The following is a 20,832-nucleotide window of genomic DNA, read 5'->3' as shown; positions in this document are numbered from 1 at the left end:
AAGCCTTGTGATTTAGTTTAATTCTTATACATGTGTAGGTCTAGAGATGTATAGAGTGATACATTCTGTTAACTGATAACAGCACTTCAACTAAGGAAGCTGAATTTGCTTTAAACATAGGATGTTTCTGCAGAAAACATGAAAATGGGACATTTCACTTTTCATTTGATCCAGTTCCCCTTTTCCCAAATTATTTTTTTTACGTTTAAAAAGGGATGGTATACTGTGTTTCATTTCCAGCAGTACTGAGGGTAAAATACATGTTCACAGAAATGTATTTAGTCATTCAAGTCATATTAAAACTGCTCTACCTGACCAAATAACAGCTCTGGACATATGATTCAGACTAGAATCTTGTTAAATTGACTAATTATTTTGACAATTAGCATTTAGCTTGCTGTGTTTTGCATTTCAAGTCTCCTAATACAGCTTTCTAAATGACAGTCTTGGTCCAAATTACCTTAAAGCTCTAGAGTATCTGCTCAACTGGCCTTCTTTAACAAGCAATGTAATACTGTTGAAACATTACTAGCTCAATCAGAAAAACAAGTATCATTTCTAATCCTGACTTAAATTAGTTTGACTTTTGACCTGAAATGCATTGTGAGTCAATGCTCAAGTAAACTGCACTTTCATTCTGTCTTGTAAGGTAAATCAATTATTTTATCAGAAATTAAAAAAGAAAGTGTGATATTCTGATATTCCCCTCAAGGTATACTGCTGATTATTATCTAAACAAGTGTCAAATTCAGCCCACTGACTCTGGCTCTTAAAACATGAAATTAAAAATATGTAATACTCAACAGAAGTCCGAATTCTGTAATACTATTTCACTAAACTACATTTAAAAAACTGCTATTGTGCATTGATTAAAGAACAAGAAGAGGTTAATTGCATGCTGGAAAGTAGAAAGAAGTACAAAATACTATGTTTTTTGCCTTCTTCAGGTGTGAGCTCTTCAGACTACTTGAAATACCAAGTATGATGGCGATGACACTCCAACCTCTTAATGACAAAAGAGTTCATGTAATTACAGGATTAAATATTACTTCTACAAACACTTGTTATACAATGGATAGTCTATCACTTTTACAAACCACCCATTATCAGATTGTCATATGAATAGTGACAAATTATCATAATCTAATTTTTACTCAAAAATGCACAGTAAGCAATTATTATAACGTGCAAGTAAGTGTGATATAAAGGAAACTCAAGTGTAGAAAATGATCAAGACTGAAATGAGACCTGCTGCTCACAGGCTTACTGAATGTAGTTTCAAATTCAGCACAGCAAGGGGATCTGAGGCCCAGAGTCATGTTACTCATGGAATTTCGAAGGAGGAAAGGGATTAAAAAGCCACAGTGATCTCCTGGTCTGAATCCAAGCTGAATGCAGTAAGAAGATCTGAAGGAAGTCAGAGCTGTAAGGAAACCCACCAACCCAAACAGAATTAGAAAGCCTTGCTTTGAACTGGGGACATTTTACAGCTGCCAACATCATGTAGAGAAACATTCACAGCGTGACAGAAGCCAACAAAACAAGCACACAAAGAACTCATTTTCAGTTAATCTAAAAGTACTACACTGGTGCATCCTGCTTTAATTGTACTATAAGAAAGTGAATTTTACATTATTTACATTGCATATTCCTTATAGTGCATAGCTTAAGTACTGTAGGCGAATAGGAGAATGAATATTTTTGGTTTTGGCTATAGATAAGGCCATGAAAAAGAACTTATGTAGTGATTCATTCTGGCAACACATCTGTCCATCAGAGAGCCACAATTAACTTGTTTAAGTTATATAAATGCCAATAATGTTGTTAACCACGATATTTATTTAAACAAGAGACGTGTCTACCCCTTTTTCCCTCAGACGGTTCTAAACTATTTTAATTATGAGAGAAGAATTAGCAAAGTGGCCATTTTTTTATATCTTGTCAATAAGAAAACTAAGTTTGAGTCTGAGGTCAAATATTTACTTCTTTTCCTTCCTTGTTTTTTTATTGGTGTCCGTATCTAGCAGGGTTAAATCACCAATGTACAAGCTCTGATTACAGGTGGTCTGATACTGTATAAAGCTTGTTTTAGAAAATAATTATCCATTAGGTATAAACTACACACTTCAGCATTAAAGTTAACTTTCTGCTAAAAAAATTGCACACATAAATCTTCCTCATTTAAAATGAGTGTTGTTAATTCAGGCTAAACATGACTCTAACATTAATAAAAATACATTAATAAAAGCACATTGCTATATGCAATGAATGCATTTTAAGAATGCATGCTGATGTATGTGTAAGGAAAAGAGATGATGAAGCAAATTGTGTCACCTACATTTCTTTTTTTGGTTTTCGACAGGTCGGAAAACAATGTACTGAAGCAGAGGCCATTATCAATGAATTATTATCATGTCTAAAAAACAAATTTCATTGTATATAATTGCAGCTGCTGCCATGTGCTAAACTGTAGTTTAAGACATCTGATTTGTTATTTTCTGGATATATGAACACCAATACATCTCTGCATTTCCTGGACTCAAGAATGTGCGATGCTGAGATTTCAATCATTAAAGATATATAACATATATAAAGATATAATAATTAAAGGCAAGGAATGGACCAGACCCTGCTACTAACCCTTCAAATTTAAATTGAGGGTTTAAAATCAATTAGTGACACATGTAAAAGTGAATTTCATATAGTCTTCGCTTACGACAATTAGAAAGCCGAAAAAAACGAAATCTTTTACCTTTTCAAAATGCTAGCAATCACTTCATTCAAACCACTACAGTATTAGGATAGTGACTCCATATGAGGAAGAAAAAAAACTCTGAAATCAATTGTTCTGTAGACAGGTAATGGAGTTCTGAAGTAATGCACTACATCCACAAATGTCAGGGTCTTTACCGCAAAGATTCAGAGAGAAGCCCAGTGGGCACAGAGCACTGAAGAGCAGTTTTTGGTCCTGTCACCAGAAGGCTGGTAGCAGACCCACGGCCCAGCCTGCTGCAGCCTCCAGGGATTGAAACATGTTTGGCTGCAACAGCAATTCCTGTTATTTAGGAGACGCTCACACTGAATTGGTTTGACTGCATCTAACAAGGGCAGGAATAAAGAGCTACTGCCCTAGGAGCACATAGCAGCTCAGGTTTCTATTCATTCATGCTAATACCTCGCACTGATAATAATAATAATGTGATAATGTTGCTTTATTAGCCCTATACAATTTCTTGCATTAGGAATTTGTCTTTTCGCATACCCCAGCTCGCTCTCCATGAAACACAGACACACCGACAGGGAGAGAAGCTTGGGGTCAGAGTGCAGGGTCAGCCATTGTACAGCGCCCCTGGGGCAGTTGGGGTCAAGGGCCTTGCTCAGGTGCCCAACGGAGTAGGATTCCTCTGCCGGCTGGGGGATTTGAACCGGCAACCTTCCAGCCACAGGCACAGATCCTTAGCCACAGAGCCACCGCTCCGCCCACTGTGAGGTTATCGATTGTAAAAATCACTGATCAAATCCAACATTCAAAGCAAACAGATTAAAGCCAGTCCATATCCATTTCTGGTGCTGAGATGTCACAGAAGCAGGATCAAACACTGCATACAATTAGAGCTATGATGGCGCAAACTGCACCTGGGTGCACGCTGTAAATTTAAATTCTGCTGTGTGTTCTGACCACTTCCTGGTGCAATGACTACCGCTTCTTATGGAGAATCAACACGAGAACTTTCTCCTTCCACCCCAAGGGGGTGATCCACTGTAAGCAGACAGGCATTGTCCCTGGTTGTGAAGACATGATTCCTTCTGGCATAAACATTGTCTGAGGGCATCTGCAAGCCACACCTGTATCTTGGGGAGGTGCACTAACCTTCACATGCCTTGTGCACTATAGTCTATGCTGATGTGTGAAGACAAAACGACACATTTTCAGCTTCATTTAATGCTGTTATAGAGAAAGACTTTGAAATAAGCAAACATGAAGCCCCGTATGTAGAAAGTTAAACATTTGTAGTATGTAGAACATTTCAGCATCCACATTTGTTGTTAAATGTGCTCATGTGCTAAGTTTAAGAACTGCTTAACATGGAATTTTTTTAATTCTCTCAAAAAATGAGATACATTGGATGGGTTTTATTACATTGACATATATTTTAAAATGGTGATGCATTTTACACGTTATTGTTTTAAACTGATAGAGTACAATTAAATAGAAGCCCTGATAAAATTAAAACAAACAGAAGGATAGCAAACGGATACTTGCTGAGATTACTAAAGCTCATTAATATTCATAAACATGATTCACAGCATTCTACTTTTTGGAAAAAAATAACTCCAACCATGGACCTTAAGTCTCCTTCAAAATTACATTTATATCTCTGCGATGTCTCTAATGATTCCTAACCATGGCAAAACAGCTGACTGTGTAATCACATGAAGGTGAATTAAAAGGTTTTAGGTCATCCCACCATCTGTAAGTTAAAGCAGTTACTGAACTGACTCAGGTCCATTTATGTTCATGCCCATAAAGCATAATTGTAAAGGGGTCATCTTCCCCACACACTCCCTAAACAGCAATGAAATCCATTCCACCGAAAGACAAAGTCTGCCATTGGAGAATTCTACACTTAAGGCTTAAGGTGGTGACATCACCTATAATAGGATATTGTATCTGAGCCCTGGTACAATAGCAGCCTATTTTCTTTGAAAAAACACACCCATATTACACCCCCCTCCACAAATCTTTTAATTGAGAACATCCAGAGTTCACCATCATATCCACATTAGTGATGGAACCTAATCCTCTGTGGTCAAAGCAAAGCAAATATCCACATTTGCAGCCAATATCTGCTGTTAAGTTTTCACTGAGTCACAGTACATGTGTCCCTTAATGAGTCAGCCAAAAAGGTTTGCTTGACTTGGCAGCATCTGTATATCATCACAGGGAGTTGTGTACAGACTGACAGCTGTAATATTAGTTAAGTATGTTCCTTTTCCATTAAAAGGTGCTTTAGCTTATTTTTGACTTTCCTTGATTATTGTAACACATTTAACATTTGTTGTTTTTGCACAGTTAACAGCAATTGAACCATCAAGACTGGATTCCCTGCCTCGGTCGGCCTACAAACGTATCAACGCAGAAAACGAGCAGTTTTACTTTAGAGGAAAAATATACGCTTTGCCTAACAAACAGGGGGAATGATAACTGTAAGATTTTTTAGCCTGCTACTACTATTTATAATATTCACCCACTGGACGAGTATCATTAATGTCACAAAACTTTAATAAATTAAAAATTAAATGAATACTTTTTGGGCTTCAGTGGGTTTACTCCATGGTGGGTAAAAATAATAATAATACAATATAAAGAAATTAGGTAAAAAAAATCACAATACAAAAGAATGGAGGAATTTATCAGAGTCCCTTGAGATTCCTAAATTTATGGCCTTTATGGTGTCACCTCAATACTCAATTGTGTGAATTTCTAATTGGTGGTTCCAAAGTCTGTATTTTGTTGCGGTTTCTTAAGAAAAATTGACTGGAAAACACTTCTTCGGAGACTTTGTTTGAAGGAGCTCCATTTTTTTTACATGATCATGATTTAACTATTAGTGGAACATACACTTGTAACTTATACTGAGCTCTTGGGTATGAAAGGGCATATTTATTATATGCCATATTAAGGGCATATATATTTATTATATGCCATATTTTATCCCAAGAACCATGTTTTGAAAATTACTTCTAATAGGAAGGCCCAGACACTGTTTGGTTTTTGAATGGTTGTGTGACATCAGACCATCGTAGTGTCTCATCTTGGGGCTGAAACAAATACCTTTATTGGGTTGAATTGTGTTACTGGTTCACTGGGTTCTGAGTAGGAACATGTTCTTAGATGTAAACAAAATTAACTGAATAATACTTTACTTTTGACCAACTATGTTCAAGGCTGCTGTAATCAAACAAAATATTTCTCTGTGTGATTTAGAAAGACGCCTGTTGAAATACTCATATTTTTGTCACTTTTTTAGAATTGATTTTCTTACTAATATATTTTTGGGAGAATGTACAATAATCCATGAAAATATTTTTAAACACACTTTAAAAATACAAATAATCCACTACAGGATATGTATCATCACCACATTTTACTCTTTCTTGGTTGGCTGAAGGCACCAGAATATATTTGATGTCTCACATCACACATGATTTCCTGTAAAGTAAATACTCTGTCACAGATTATGGATTAAATAACATAAAACAGGGTCAAGTATTAACTCCTACTAATGAACAACACTGCACAAAAACTGACTCATACTGAAACTGTTTCCATAAAAAGTTAGCCTTTCCTTAAGGCAACATAAAGATCATATGATTTCATTTGTGCTTGTCCATTCAGGACATGATGTTCAGACTTAAATGTTGTATATACTGTAAATCATGAATCATATTAGCTAACAAATATAATTGAGTAAATGTATTGATCCCATTTCATGAAAACTGCTTTTCAGAAAAAGCAGCTGGAAAAGAGCTTGATTTAACTGGAATAACTGAACAGGGCAATAAAGCAATAAAGACTAACAGGATATTATGTTCATGTCTTAACATTCTGCTTAATTCACAACGGAATGGCTGAAACTTGATTACATAAACCATTGAGATTACTGAGGACATTTTATAAATGACAAAAAAAAACCAAGAAATAACTCAAATGAAAAGTTTACTTCAAGTTCAACTGGCAAACCAGAGGGTAAAGGATGTCATCTGTGCCGCATACCCCAGGGTACAGCAGCCCAGAAAGGTAAAGATAACAGAGCAGAGCAGTGTTTCAGTCAGGCACTTACTGTAGTGTATTTGCCCAGCTGGCAGAGGGAAGGAAAGGTTTCCTGATGAGCCTTGCGAATCTTTGCAATAAGGTCCTCTAACTCTGCTGTCAGCTCGTAGCTCTCTGTGCATTCTGCCTTTGGAACTTCTTTCTTCTTTTTATTCCGGTCATTTCTAACAGCTGAAACCACAAGGTAAACAGATTCAATAAAAATAGAAAACATGCCAAATAACAATACTGTCCCCCCACCTATGGTAATAAAACCTCTCTTGGATGACAGATGTAGAATTGACCGTTTTTCACCATACACAGTGAGATACAGTACTGAACAATTTCTTCTCTGTTGCTTTACATGTGATTGCTTTACAACGGTTTGAAGAATTGCTTATGAAACAACTTACTAAATATCAGGCTGGTGTGTCCCTTACAAGCTTTATTTCACTGCTAACAATTGATGTGGCTGTAAAATGACATTTTCATCATCAGTCTGGTATTCAGTTGTGACTGATTTACAACTAATGAAATCTTAATCTTATAAAAAGCCTTGTGATTCCACTTTCTTGTTGGCAAGACAACCCTAAAGGCTTCTATATCAATGATGTTCTATGCAGGACAGTAGACTGCCTTGTTCATGGAACAAAGCAAGATGCCAGTAGCTTTTATAAGAAAACATTATTGTGTTATTTACCTTATTTAAATAAGTAAGGGCAATCACGATCTCACATACAGAATCCTGTGATTTACACAAACAAAACATAATAGAGATGTTAATGTACTATTACAGGCCACACCTAAAACTTAGGAGAAAATAAACAAGGATCAGCCTTCAATAGTCTGCTTCCTCATCACAAACATAGATCATATGATGAACCTCCAGAGAGCTTGGTAGTGTTTGGTGTTTTGTGGCTTTTTATACGACAACATCACAGGAGAATTGCAGCTCTAAAATTGAGAAAAATATTAATTCAATCCCAAAATATGACTCCTAGTTTACATAAAATGGCCCTCCTACGGAAAACTATGCACATTTAATTAATTCTAGAATGGCACTCTCATAGCAGCTTATTATCAGTACAGCACATCTTAAAATAATTTCTCAAACTCCCTGTTGGCCTGTACAGACTCCATTATTTTCTGTTGAGGGAAGTCATATACTTTTACCAAAGTAATTAAGTTTGAAGTAATAGTAATTTGCTTTTTAAAGAACCATTAAAAGATTAACCATATGCATTTCAGTAAAACGCCACAGAAAATATTTGAACTTCATAAAAACTTTAATTTGGTGCCATGCTCTGAATGAGTTTCTTAATCCATCTCTGAGAAAATCTCACAATTATTGCAAAAAAGGAAGTTTTTTTGAAAGCTCAAAAGTACTATACCTTTTTTTGTTAAAGTAAATATTATCACTGACTTTGACATGTTTTGCTAACACATTTATCAGGCTCTAGATTATGTTGTATGAATTACAATACATAAACAAAAACTGTATGTTAATGACAGCATTTGTATAAAGGATCAACATACATCCAGTAAGTACAGTATGAGGACTGGTTTTGTCTGTATCTATAGACGCTTCATCAGTGTTGTCCTTAATTACTTCCCATTTACAATCAGCACTAACTGGTAGTAATTTGATCAATGCATAAATGTCCGCAAGTAAAAATAAGCATTTTTTTTCTATTTCTCCATTTTACCAGGTGGATAATTTGAAAACGACCCCCCATTTAAAATTATGACCTGGAGACCCATTTACACTGCAAGGCGTTTACTGGAGCATTTTAAGTGAAGTTACATACAGAAAGCCTTACGTCTGGAGTCCAGAGGCCTAACTGTTATGCCCAGACTAGCAGCGACTCAACATCAGCTCAAAACTGCCCCGGGAAGAGCCGCAACATTCCCTCGCATTTCTCCCAGGGCTTCAATTCTAACACACTCCGGACGTCTTTTGGTTTGGCCTTCCCCATACCAAGCCAGCACACAATCATCGAATTCATTATTCCAGATTCCCCATTTCATTCCAGAAACGCCACAGGAAAGGTGCTCTGTCATTGAGCCAAGTGTACCAGCACAGCACTCTGTTCTGCTACATTTCTATGACTGTGGCCTCTTCCCAAGCTTGTTCCTGTCTACCCCAGTTCCTATTCTTCTCCTGGTCTCCCATTCTTGCTTCTCCTCAGCGAACTCCGCCAGCCTGCAGAAAATGCCGAGGGCCTGCCATTGGATCCCCTTCCTGGCTGTGAGACACAGCTGTCAGTGACAGCATTCCACATCACAACACTGACAACCACTCTACACTCCTGCACAAAAGCTGTGTAAGGTTAATATACAATATCAACTGTAGCGCTAACAATAAAGATAATAATATATCTTGCTTTAAATCAATTCAAAACACTTTATTCATCCCCAGGGGGGCAATTTAAGAATTGGTCATTCATCCAATACAGGCAGAGCCAAAGCAATTGGAGCAAGGCAGGATACACCCTGGATGGAACACCAGTCTATTGCAGGGCACACAGAGACAGACATGCGCAATCCCTCACACTAGGGCCAAAATTCTCAGAAGCCAATTAACCTACCAGGATGTCTTTGGACTGTGGGGGGAAACAGGAGTACCTGGGCGGAAAACGTATAAAAAACACAGGGAGAACACATAAACTCCACATAGACAAAACCCCAGGAACTAACCAATGTGCACTACTGTGCTGCCAAAAAGTAATAATAAGAAAAAGAAGAACAAGTAAAAAGCTAAAATGTAAGGTGTTTTCAGTTGGTGACAAGTAAAAATAACTTGACCTCACCTTAATCCATTTTCTGCTTAAAAAATGATTCCAATATTTTGAAGGTGAATCATCCTGTATATGAATAATGTTGAGTACAGAGTGAAGAAGCCAATTCATAGATGGGGATTATTAGAAGGCCATGATTGGTAAGGGCCAATGGGAAATTTGGGCAGGATGCCAGGGTTACACCCCTCCTCTTTTCGAGAAACGCCCTGGCATTTTTAATGACCACATAGAGACCAGGACCTCAGTTTTATATCTCAGATGGCCCCTTTTTTTAAACAGTATAGTGCCAGTATACTGGGGCATTAGGACTCACACAGATCGCAGGATGAGCGCCCCCTAGTGCTCCCACTAACACCTCTTCCAGCAGCAACCTCAGCTTTCCCAGGAGGTCTCCCATTTAGGTACTGACCAGGCTCACACCTGCTTAGCTTTAGTAGGTTGCCAGTTGTGAGCTGCAGGGTGATGTGGCTGCTGGCATAATACTAGAGATGTTGAGACCAATAGTACAAGAGTGTAACACCAGTATGACATGCCAGTCATCAAACAGAACTGCCAGCTTACATATTTAATACATACTGTATAGTCTGATGTCTTTCCATTACAGCTTTACATGCCTACTGTCTTGCTCAAGCTATTTCACCTCACTCCCACAAAACATGACCACACCATGCTGCCACCTTTAAGGACACTCATATTAAAATGAAACTCTGTAAATAAAGGGAACAGGAAAAGGAAAGGAAAAAGAAAAATACGTCTTTAATGTCTAATAGGAAAATTAATTTATTTGGAAGACACAATCCCCTTTAAATGGAAAAACTGACAATTACATCAACTGTTACATGAACTTTTTTGTATTTTCTGGAGGAAGTTAAATTGGAATAATAAAAATTTAGATTAATTGAAGAGTTATATCGTATTCCAGCATGTTGTATACACCTACAATAAATTCCAAGTGTGCATTGTTAACAGTTATTTTCCTGGTAAATCTTTACGCGAATAAAGAAAATCAAAGTGGCTTTTACAAACACATAACTAAACAAACATTACTATTTAGACTTATTTAATATATGCCACTATATTTCTTTTTTAAAAACAGAAGAATTTTAATTCAATATTATACTATTTTCACAACTGGTTATCCCCTGCAATGTGAATTCGAAAGGGCAATAGAACTCAAAGCCGAACACAGACTAAAGGCTTATTAAGTTTTGAGTTACAAAAGACATATTGTAAGGTAACTAGTTAACATAGGCTGAATGTAACTCAATAAACCATGTTTAGTGCATTAACATTAAATAGATAAAAAGTTAATACTGTAGCTAAAGAGACTATGCAATTTCAGTCATTTACTCCAAAGGACAATACGAATAAAGACACCAATGTTTGTGGGAGGGTGGCACAGTGCTTACCATTGCTGTGTGGAGCCCTGGGTTAAATTCCAGACCTGGGTTACTATCTGCATGGAGTTAGTATGTTCTCCCTGTGTCTGTGTGACTTTCCTCTGGGTGCGCCAGTTTGCTTCCACAGTCCAAACACCTGGTCGCTTCATTAGAAAATTCCAGGAAAAGTGGCCCTGACGTGAGTTTGTGTTTGTCTGTGTGTGCCCTGCAATGGACTTGTGTCCTGTCCAGAATGTACAGTATTCTGCTTTGCACCGAGTGGTCAGCTCTGGCAGAAAGCTCAGTCTTCTCTGTGACCCTAAATTGGATGAAGTGGTTAGAAAATGGAATAGAATATGTTTGCACAATAGCATAATTTACTAGTAAATTGATAGAATTCCAATCTAAAGGTTAACCTAACAAAGTATATGCTCTGAAAACGAATTTACAAAAGATCAAATGTTGAAGATTGTTCTACTTTTTGAAGCATTTTATTTTTTTATTACACTGCACAGTACACATAGGAAGCCATTAATCCTCAGTTTACTGTGTTCTCTACATCTTTAATATACTGTACACTCCGTGCTTTGTGAATTTAGATTGCACTTTGAAATCTCTTCTGATTTCAAATAGAGTTTTGAAATCAGAAGGCCACAGAGTTTTAATGAACTTTAATCAGGGACTCCACTTCAGAAGCACTAAGTAATCTCAAAAGGGGATATTGGACCTTTCTCCACTTAAATACATTTGTGCAGGAATCTTTTCTGAGCTTAACCATCTGGCTCTGAAAAGATGCACTGAATTATCACGCCACATATGAAAATATTGACTTTTTTTATTCTGTATGTTAAGCGTGTTTTTATTTTTTTTTGCCACACCTAAACATTGTGTTACAATTTGCATGAAGACTTAATATAGAAAATGCAGTATGAGGAACATTTAACAGATATGTTTGCTTCCAAACACATCTAAATTCACTGCATTCAAAATTCTAATAGTTAAGTGGTTTTCATAAAAAAGAAGTTCTGAGGTCACTTTGGTACAAACATGCCAGTATGTGCTGTCTGAAAAATATGGAAGATTGCATACAGTATATCAAATACTGTATTTGTAAGTTCAGTCTTGTGTTGCTCTACAACTGCTTAAAAATGTCCACATTCTAAAATATACAGAGAAAGTAGTTCAGATACTTTTAAAACCCTGTGTTTAAAACTCTTTAGTTGGAAACATTTAGCCAGAAATCCTGATCATATGCATTACTGAAGGCAATGTTTTAGCTTTCTGAAGACATGAACCACAGGCAGTGGCATATGCAAGGTTAAATAAGTATATTTCTCTGGATAACAACCCACTTTGTCAATCCTCTATCAAACTTGCTGTCATCAAATTATATATTCCTTAAAATAAGTGAAAACTATATTTTTAAAGTCCCAGGGGGCGTGTAATTCAGCTAGACCTGGGGGCCATTATATAACTACTAAGTGTTACCTCTCACATTTCAAAATGTTTTTTTAATGAATAGAATCGTACTCCTACTATACATAAGTCACTTGAGAAAGTGAGCTTTGAACTCATATTTTAAGGATGACATTCTCCTCTGAGTGTCTTTCACAAATGTCATTCAATTCTATTACAGTGACTGATTTTTGGCCCTAGGGCCAAAAAGGAGCAGTACTCTAACCTAGCCAGCAAAACCTATAATCTTGCTTCCACGGCCCTTCAACAATCACATCTGTCTTTGTTTTCAACATTCAAAAACATATTTAATAGAGATGACATATCTGCTAAGATTAAAATACAAAAGCTTTAGAAAATCAAAAGAATCAAAGCAATCTGATTACCAAGCAAATATTGTGCCCTTTATGAGATAATTGCAGTTTTACACAACAGCACAAAATACACACCAGGCATTTTATGAATAAAGCCAGCACTGATCATCCTAATGAACTGTATTTTTAGGGTAGATTTATGAAAAATTTGAGGATTTTTTTTGTTGCTGTTGTGCAGGCGGCTTGCCAAATTAAACAGCTCACAGAAAACAAGAAGTCCATTATGAAATTTGTTTCTGATTTTCCACATTAGACTTACATCACCCAGCTTTCACTCAGAAATGATCTATATGGCAAACACAAGCTGATCAGAGCTTTAACTGTGACAATTGTGACATTTTTAAGAAAAGAAATAAAATACCAACAAACTGAATAGATGCTGTGTTCAGAATATTAACGTAGTGTTGCATATTTTCCCATAACACAGCCCAAATGGATGTGTGCTTTATATTTATGAGAGGGGTGATTCTCAGTCAGAATTTTACTTGCCCTCAGGCTCATTCATGTGTAATTCTGGGTAAATGACGAAGAAGCAGTTCATAAATGTGTTCTACAGTGACTAATGTACTGTGCGTGCATGCTGTGTTTTCTTCTATTACTAAGGTAAGCAGAACATATTTTTAAGACAGGCCAAACAGAGACGACTAAAAAATGTCCAAATTGGTGAAAGACATAATGACACTGACCACAGTTTTGAGGAATTGAGATGTATGCTGATCTCACATTTCAGACTAAATATGCATGAACTCTGATTGCTAATTGCTTATTGAATGATAACGGTACGTTCAGAGAGCAATTAATACCTTTTAAAAAGCAATCTATGCTTTCAATTCCTCAACGTTCTCCAAAACAGAAAAGTCGATGTATATCAATGCAGTGTGTTGACACAAGCTTTTGAATTGCCCTTCAGCAGCTAACTGCAAAAGCCGAAGTGTGGTCTACAGAGGATCGACATTTTTGCCAACATCTTTATAAATATATACAGTACTACTCCCATGCCCTGCCTTGATGATGATAAAGAGATCAACATGGATTAACCCTGTAGTCCTTATCTCTGGTTTAAGAATTTGCAAATTTACACAATAAAAGACATTTGCCAACAAGCATACAAGGCATTTTTCTTGGATCTTTTAAGGAGATCAATTGAATCATCAGACAAAGGTAAAAATCAATAAAAAAGTGTATTTTTTGTATTTTATACATATATAACGGGAGCAATTTGTAGTGTTGCACAGTGTGTCAATTCCATTGTCTTTCAAACAAACTGTATCTAGTTAAATACAAAAAGATTTTAATATACTGATTCATAGGAAGGTGGAATGGTTTTACTGCTGTAGATTGGCATATGGGCATTACACATCATCTATTGTATCTCCAGATTAGTAATTCATGGTATGTATCCTTTCAGAGACCGCACAGTCAAATTATAATTATTTAACAGGTTATCTGTTTTGGTTTAAAGCTCTTTGCAGTGTCCACATGGCCTCTCATTGGCTTCACATATCCTTGATTGCTCATTTTCAGAAAGTAGGTCTGAATTGTGACTTCCTTCTTATTGCAACGTTAAGCAAACACGACAAGGAGATTCATCTTGTCTACACTGCTTGGGTGGCATTTACATAAAGATCACAGTAACTACTCAACACGGCTCAGTAACTTGTTCCAGGTACCCTGCACTCTTTATGTACAGTAAATAATTATAAAGAAGAAACAGTACATCTTATTTTCCATCTGTGTGCTGTGCTCACCTAAACCTAAACCCAAAAGATGTATTTATTATTTGTATTTCACATGACAATAGAAAGAGTCAATGGCATCAAAGCATGGAATCTATTTGAAGTGCAACGGTTAGCACTGCTGCCTCGCAGCGCTAGGGCCCTGGCTGTAAGTTCTGGGGTGCTAAGAAGTTTGTAAGTTCTACTCGTGTTCACTTGGGTCTCCTCCAGGGGCTCTGGTTTCCAAAGACATGTTTCTGGTAAAACTGGCCCTGTTGTGAATGTGTGTGTTTGTGTCTGTGTGTGCCCTGTAATGGACCGGTGTCCCATTCAGGGTGAATCACACCTTCCATGCATTGCTTGCCAAGATAGGCTCCAGCTCCGCTGCTCTCCTTAATTGGATGAAGTGGTTAGAAATTTGATGGATGGACAAAACAAGGTTAATGATCTTCCTTCATTAGACCTGAAATCACTACCTACCTGGAATTAATACATGAATACCTGGAAACATCTCTATTTAAATGGCACATAATAAAACTTAGTTAAAATGAGCTAAAAGCTTTTTTAAGCTCTCTGATCTACACGGTCATATACTTTTACAGCACTTTAACAAAGAGACTTCAAGTTCAATTTTGCGATCTTTTAAGATAAAAAAGTAGATTAAAAATAGATTGAGGGGCTGAAAAAAATGCCTTTGAATATGCCTGCTACAGTATATATATGTGCTTTACAATTCTAAAGGGTACTGTCAAAGACAAAATTAGATTTTGACATTAGAGTTGCTTGATATCCAACAAATCGTCTTTTACTTTCAGTTTTTCATTGACAGTCTGTTTGAAGAAGAACATAACTGTAATACTTTTTTATGTAATGGTAAAATTCATAACAATTAAGGAGAAAAAGACAGAAAACAAAGAGAAGGAGCCATAGGCATTAAGGCGGACATTGAGCTCTACAGTTTCTCCAAATTTGGAACTCAACACAGGTTTGTAAAGCTTTTGTTTGGTTTTGCGCTTTCGAGTCTACAAAACCCTGATTTTGTGAAAGAACTCCAATTATTTCTCATTTGAATGCAATTGGAATGGTAAAGAAATTCAACACAAATGCCTTGGAATACTCTTCTTATGTCAGATTTAAGAATTATATATCCATCCTTGCTTTCTTCAAATTTAATCAAGCAAACGGACATTAACACATTCCTGGGATTCGTGTTTTTATAGCATCAGATAAATCTCATGCCATTTTCAATAACTTATTATTAAAATGGATCTTAAATCCAGTGTTCATAAAAGGTGCAGTAAAATGACATGGGCAGCAGTTGAAAGTAGAGTCCAAAGTCACTGTAACCATTTAGTAATTCTGTAAAGTCCTTTCCCTGATGCTCATTACACTCAGCTCTGGATCTCATCCAAAACTGTGGTGACATTTTACATTCTTTCCTAAATTAGTGTTGCAAGCATACTATGTAGGTAAGTATTTTCTAGGTGTTACACTGAAATTAAATAATTTATTGTGAAATACCTGAATTTGAACTGTACTAAAGGAAACTACAGCATTTCTTCTTGTCTTGTACCTCCGTTTCTACTCTATTTCCTTTTTTCTCAATTAAGTGCTAAACATGCAGGACTGCAGTGCTCAACTGACAACTGACAGTGTCAACTGACAGTTGATCTCTATGCTTTTAAATTCCAACAAAACAATCTACTGTACATTGCAACATTTAAATCAGCTTGCATTTCATCAAAAGCACATTTTATTCCATAAACCTGTTAAGATGCACAAAACAAAAATGGGGAAAGAGACACGTAGTTTACAAAATGCAGGCTTTATGCAGTTAACCAGCGAAACACCAGAGAAATACTTGCTGCAGGTATTTTTGTAATCATTTTAGATTACTGTTACAAAGATTTAAAACAACATTTAGGCTGCTGTCTTTACATCAGCTGATGTCAGTCTACTGCAGATAGAAACTAGGTCAGAGTGTTTCTCTTATGCTGATGAAACATCTCAGAATCCATTAGAATTGTCTGTCACATGACGAGCAAAGCCTGTAATCTGATGTAAGTGCTGGCATGTGTTGAGCACCACTGTGCACCAAGGGGGGGAGGGCAGAATTCAATAGGGATTCAACTAATAATGACATCAGAATATTAATTGAAAAGGCTCCAACTCTCTAAAACCACAAATTCTAGTCTTTCCAAACATGCAGGATCTTGCCTCGTGTGTTATATAACCACTCCAGAAGGCATTTATACCATCAAAGCCTTAGCCTCCACAGAAAGGCTGAGTTTCATCCCCCTTAGGCACAGCTTTCGGGAGTGCTGGAAACAACTCTCTCTCTCTCTCTCCATCTAGTCACTTACACAGCCATATGCTTTATAAATGAGCATCAGAATTTTTACTCTATTAAAACGCATATTAAATGGGCCTCATGCATATTCGGTAAATTTCTTATCTTGGGGGGAAAAAAGATAAAGAAAGGAGAACCGTAATAAAAAAAGGCTTATTAAGCTATCTTGAAAATGAACGAGAATGGGTGGGATAAATGGCCTCATGTCAGCTGCTCAGTGGCTTCCTTTTCTTCAGTATAATACTGTCGCGAGATGGACGACAGCACAGACTGTTCGCCCAGCGAACTCCAACTTCAACACAATGAGTTAGGTGCGGAAGTTTAGGACATTTTGGTCCTGCACATCATACTTGATAAGAAAATCTAATTTGAGTAACATTCAAGAAAATGAATTGTCAAGCATTAATAAAAGGGGCTAATCTTAAACCCATTTAAAGGTAGTAAAACATTATTTTTAATTAAGCTACAGATATTGAATATTGATGGCCATAGGTGGTCTACTCGTTTAATGAATAGCGGCTTTGGATAGCTCAGTCGGCAAGGACACATTTATGGAAATCTTTCGGTTTAATTTAGTTATATCTTTGAACCTTAAACTAAGAAAGCAGAAAAAATGCATTACTTAAATGTAACATACTCTGCAATGGTGTTTTGTACTTGATTATATACCACATTCCCACATTCTCAATGACTGCTTCCTGATAGATGCTATTCCTGTCACAAGGCATGAGTTATGTGGTGACATTTCTTTTAATCTGATTTTATGAGGGAAAACAATGATGTTATTTAAGATCTTGTATTGGACACTATTCACAGTGGGGACTCTTAAAGAGAGGAGTACAATTCGCGCATTTTACATGTAAGAAGCCTATCAAATGTATGAAGGGATAAGCTTCCTTTGATGCAAAGTATATACTTATACTTAAAATAATTGAATAAAGATGGAAGGCTACTATAATTGAAAGGGCTTAGTGTTTATCATGTAGTAACAACTTTTTGTTTTGAGCAGTTATCTAAATCTATGTGTGAAAAGTAAAATAATAAATAATTAACCCTCTGACAGAAAACAGATTCCAAAGGGTTAATTGCTGTATTGAATCTTTAGATATAAGTGCTGGCATGTCCTAATTTCCAGGAGTAAATATCTTTTTGTACATCAGAGATTGGAAAATTTATAGGTTGGATTAAATAAAGGCAGATTGACAGTTTACCAAATGACTGTGAATACAAGACCACAGGAAAGCTTACAAACAAGGAGAAGCTACTTGACACATTTAGTGCATTTTAGGTGCTTGTAGCTACTGTAGTTGATCCAAGTATCTCATTTCACAGAATGAATGGCTACTTTGTACTAGGCCGCCACCACTCTCTGTGTCATTTATTGCCTTCTCTTTCCAACTTCATATGTGCTTTATCTCAGTTTCAACCATATAAGAATTTGAAAAGTGAAAGGCTACAAACAACATGTATTTTTTTTAAATAACCCAGTCGGTGTTTATGCTACCAAAGTAAAAGCAAAGAAAAGGATGATTATTTTACATCACCTCTGCATGAGCTGCCACAACTTAAGACTATAATTATTATTAAGGTCCCTGAAGTGAACTGTCTCAATGGTAGTATGTATCATTTCCACCAGAAGAGTAACTGGTGCAAAAAAGCTTGATGATATGCTGGAACATTCTGAATATCTATAGCACTATTTTGCAGGCTAGTAAATACTCACAGAGGAAAAGAGTCCTATTCCTCTGCACCTCGACCTGTCATGCCGCTTATAAATATAAGATTGCAACTGAAAGATTTACAGTATGGATATGAATGATGAACCTCAAGACAGGTTGAAGATCACAGGCAGAATCTTAGCACTTCATAAACAGTGTCCAGAAGGTCATGGTTATTCTGGAATACAAGTGTCAGCTTGACCACTAATGATCACTGCTTGTGTTTTTTTTTTTCTTCTTTCCAATTCAAAGTAAAAGAAATGATAAACATCTACTCAACTTAACCAAATATTTCTCATTATCTGCGTGTTTTGTTTCACCTGGACCTAAATGTATTTTCATCCATGATCTGACACATTTGTTTAAAGCCTAGAAAGCCTGCCTGCTCAAGTTCTATAATTTTAATTGTTTAAAACAGCGCTCTGCTGAAGCGTCACTTCATCTTAAAAGTGATACAAAACCTAGAAAGATAAATGTGCAGTATATTTGTAAAAAGTAATTGGAAAAGTGAATTCTGTGATTCATATTGGGTGCAGGGGGGTGTGGTGGTTAGCATTTCTGTTCTTCATCATGGATTCTAGGTTTGATTCCTGTGTATGCATGGGTTTTCTCTGGTTCTTTAGCTTCTTCTCTCCTCCTCTAGACATGCTGGTAAGGTTCATTGATGCTTTGAGCTGGGTGGAGCTTGTGGTTCTGGGATAAGCCCTAGGTAACAGTCACCGTTACCAGGAATGTGCAGATTTTGGATCATGAATGGATGGAATTCAGTGATGACTACCCACTGAGAAACACATACTGTACAATAGAGCAGGAGTTCTATAAAGCTTCTTACCCACAACAGCTTTTCACCACTGTGAACAAATTGGGAAAGCTCAAAAGACATGGAGCTAAAAGTAAAGACTAGTTTGTAAGAACACACCAGAGTAAGAATACAATTCAGCAATATTTAGCATTTTCAAAGTAATTGTTCTTCTTTAAGAGTCAATGCTTTGTCAAGAAATGTTCAACATGAACATGGCTATATTGTCTTACAAGATCGAAGAAGAAGGAAAAAGTGTCCCCCACTTGTGCCCCAAACCTTAAAGCAGACTGAAGCAGATGGTAAAATATTTAGATTCAGTCAACGGTTTGGCTTCTACCAATGTCATCCACTGTTGAACACAAAAACAAGTCTTTGGAAATTCAATATATTATTAAACAGCGTCATATATTCATTGCCAATGTGCCAAGAGCCAATATTTCATTATTATGTCATTTATACTTAATGAGACATATCAAAAGCTGGCTACAGGCATAGTTTGAAGACATAAGTACAATTCCATTTGCTGGGAACATCTTTATCATTGGAAATTTCCTCTTCAGTTGTGCTTTCCACCAGGGAATCACTCAGAAGATAGCCCAACCGCTGCAGGAAAATAAAAACTTAGCAACAGCACTGTCAACTGAAGTCAACATATCACTCAACGTCTTTAATATGATTTAATGCAGTAAGTATTAACATATAATTTCCCCAACGTTTTGTGTCATTCCCAAAGAGGGTCTTACACTAATACATTGAGTATCCTACTTGAAATATGAGAACATTCAAAACTGTGAAAGAAAGTTAAGAAATATAAAAAAAGTAAGAGTTAAATAAATGGAAGGATTCCTCTGTCTTCTTTTGTTTTGAAGTTGTTTACTTGAACCAAGGTACAGAACATACTTTCTAACAATGTAGCCTGCCAAGTGATCAGATGGCTGAAAAGAACCGATGAATGGCTAGACTACAGCAAAGTGGATTTCCCAGCATGGTGTCTGAGATCTGGATTTTAGCTAAATGATACCAAGCAAAGACACATAACCGAGGAAAGCAAAACAGTAAAAGTTACATGATTAATGGCAAGCCATTTATGTTCTGAGATATAAATAATAATTATACCAGAGTTGATTAAACAGTTTAATTTATTTGAAGCAGCAGCTAAAAACTTTATTTAAATGATAGGTTCATTGCACTGGAAATATCACTTGCATAATAAAAAAAAGCTGAATATTTATACACTTGTCCTTCATTAAACAAGCACTTTACTTATGAGTACTCACTAAAATGAGCAAACAAATAATACTTGTTCTTGAGAGATGAGTGAAATTCCCCTGCTAATACAAGCTCCATTAGGAGTTGGTTATTTTTCCATTTTTATTTTTCATTTCTTTCAGCGATTGCTGTCTTAACTATCATACTAGAAATTCAAG

At 36.4% G+C, this 20,832-nt stretch overlaps 1 protein-coding gene across 4 annotated transcripts in view; it reads right to left on the bottom strand.

Moving 5' to 3' along the window:
- The window catches only part of LOC102697701 (retinoic acid receptor beta), a 246,308-nt gene that overhangs the window by 24,423 nt on the left and 201,053 nt on the right, over positions 1-20,832 (bottom strand). For all 4 annotated transcript variants that reach the window (XM_069195083.1, XM_069195084.1, XM_006635769.3 and 1 more), the window contains one exon: positions 6,846-7,006. In XM_069195083.1, coding sequence (XP_069051184.1) covers positions 6,846-7,006 — 161 coding nt within the window. The remainder of the gene's footprint in view (positions 1-6,845; positions 7,007-20,832) is intronic.

Source organism: Lepisosteus oculatus, chromosome 10 (assembly GCF_040954835.1).
Source record: "Lepisosteus oculatus isolate fLepOcu1 chromosome 10, fLepOcu1.hap2, whole genome shotgun sequence".
In the NCBI taxonomy this organism is placed as follows: domain Eukaryota; kingdom Metazoa; phylum Chordata; class Actinopteri; order Semionotiformes; family Lepisosteidae; genus Lepisosteus; species Lepisosteus oculatus.
This window is presented reverse-complemented; position numbering and strand designations above follow the sequence as displayed.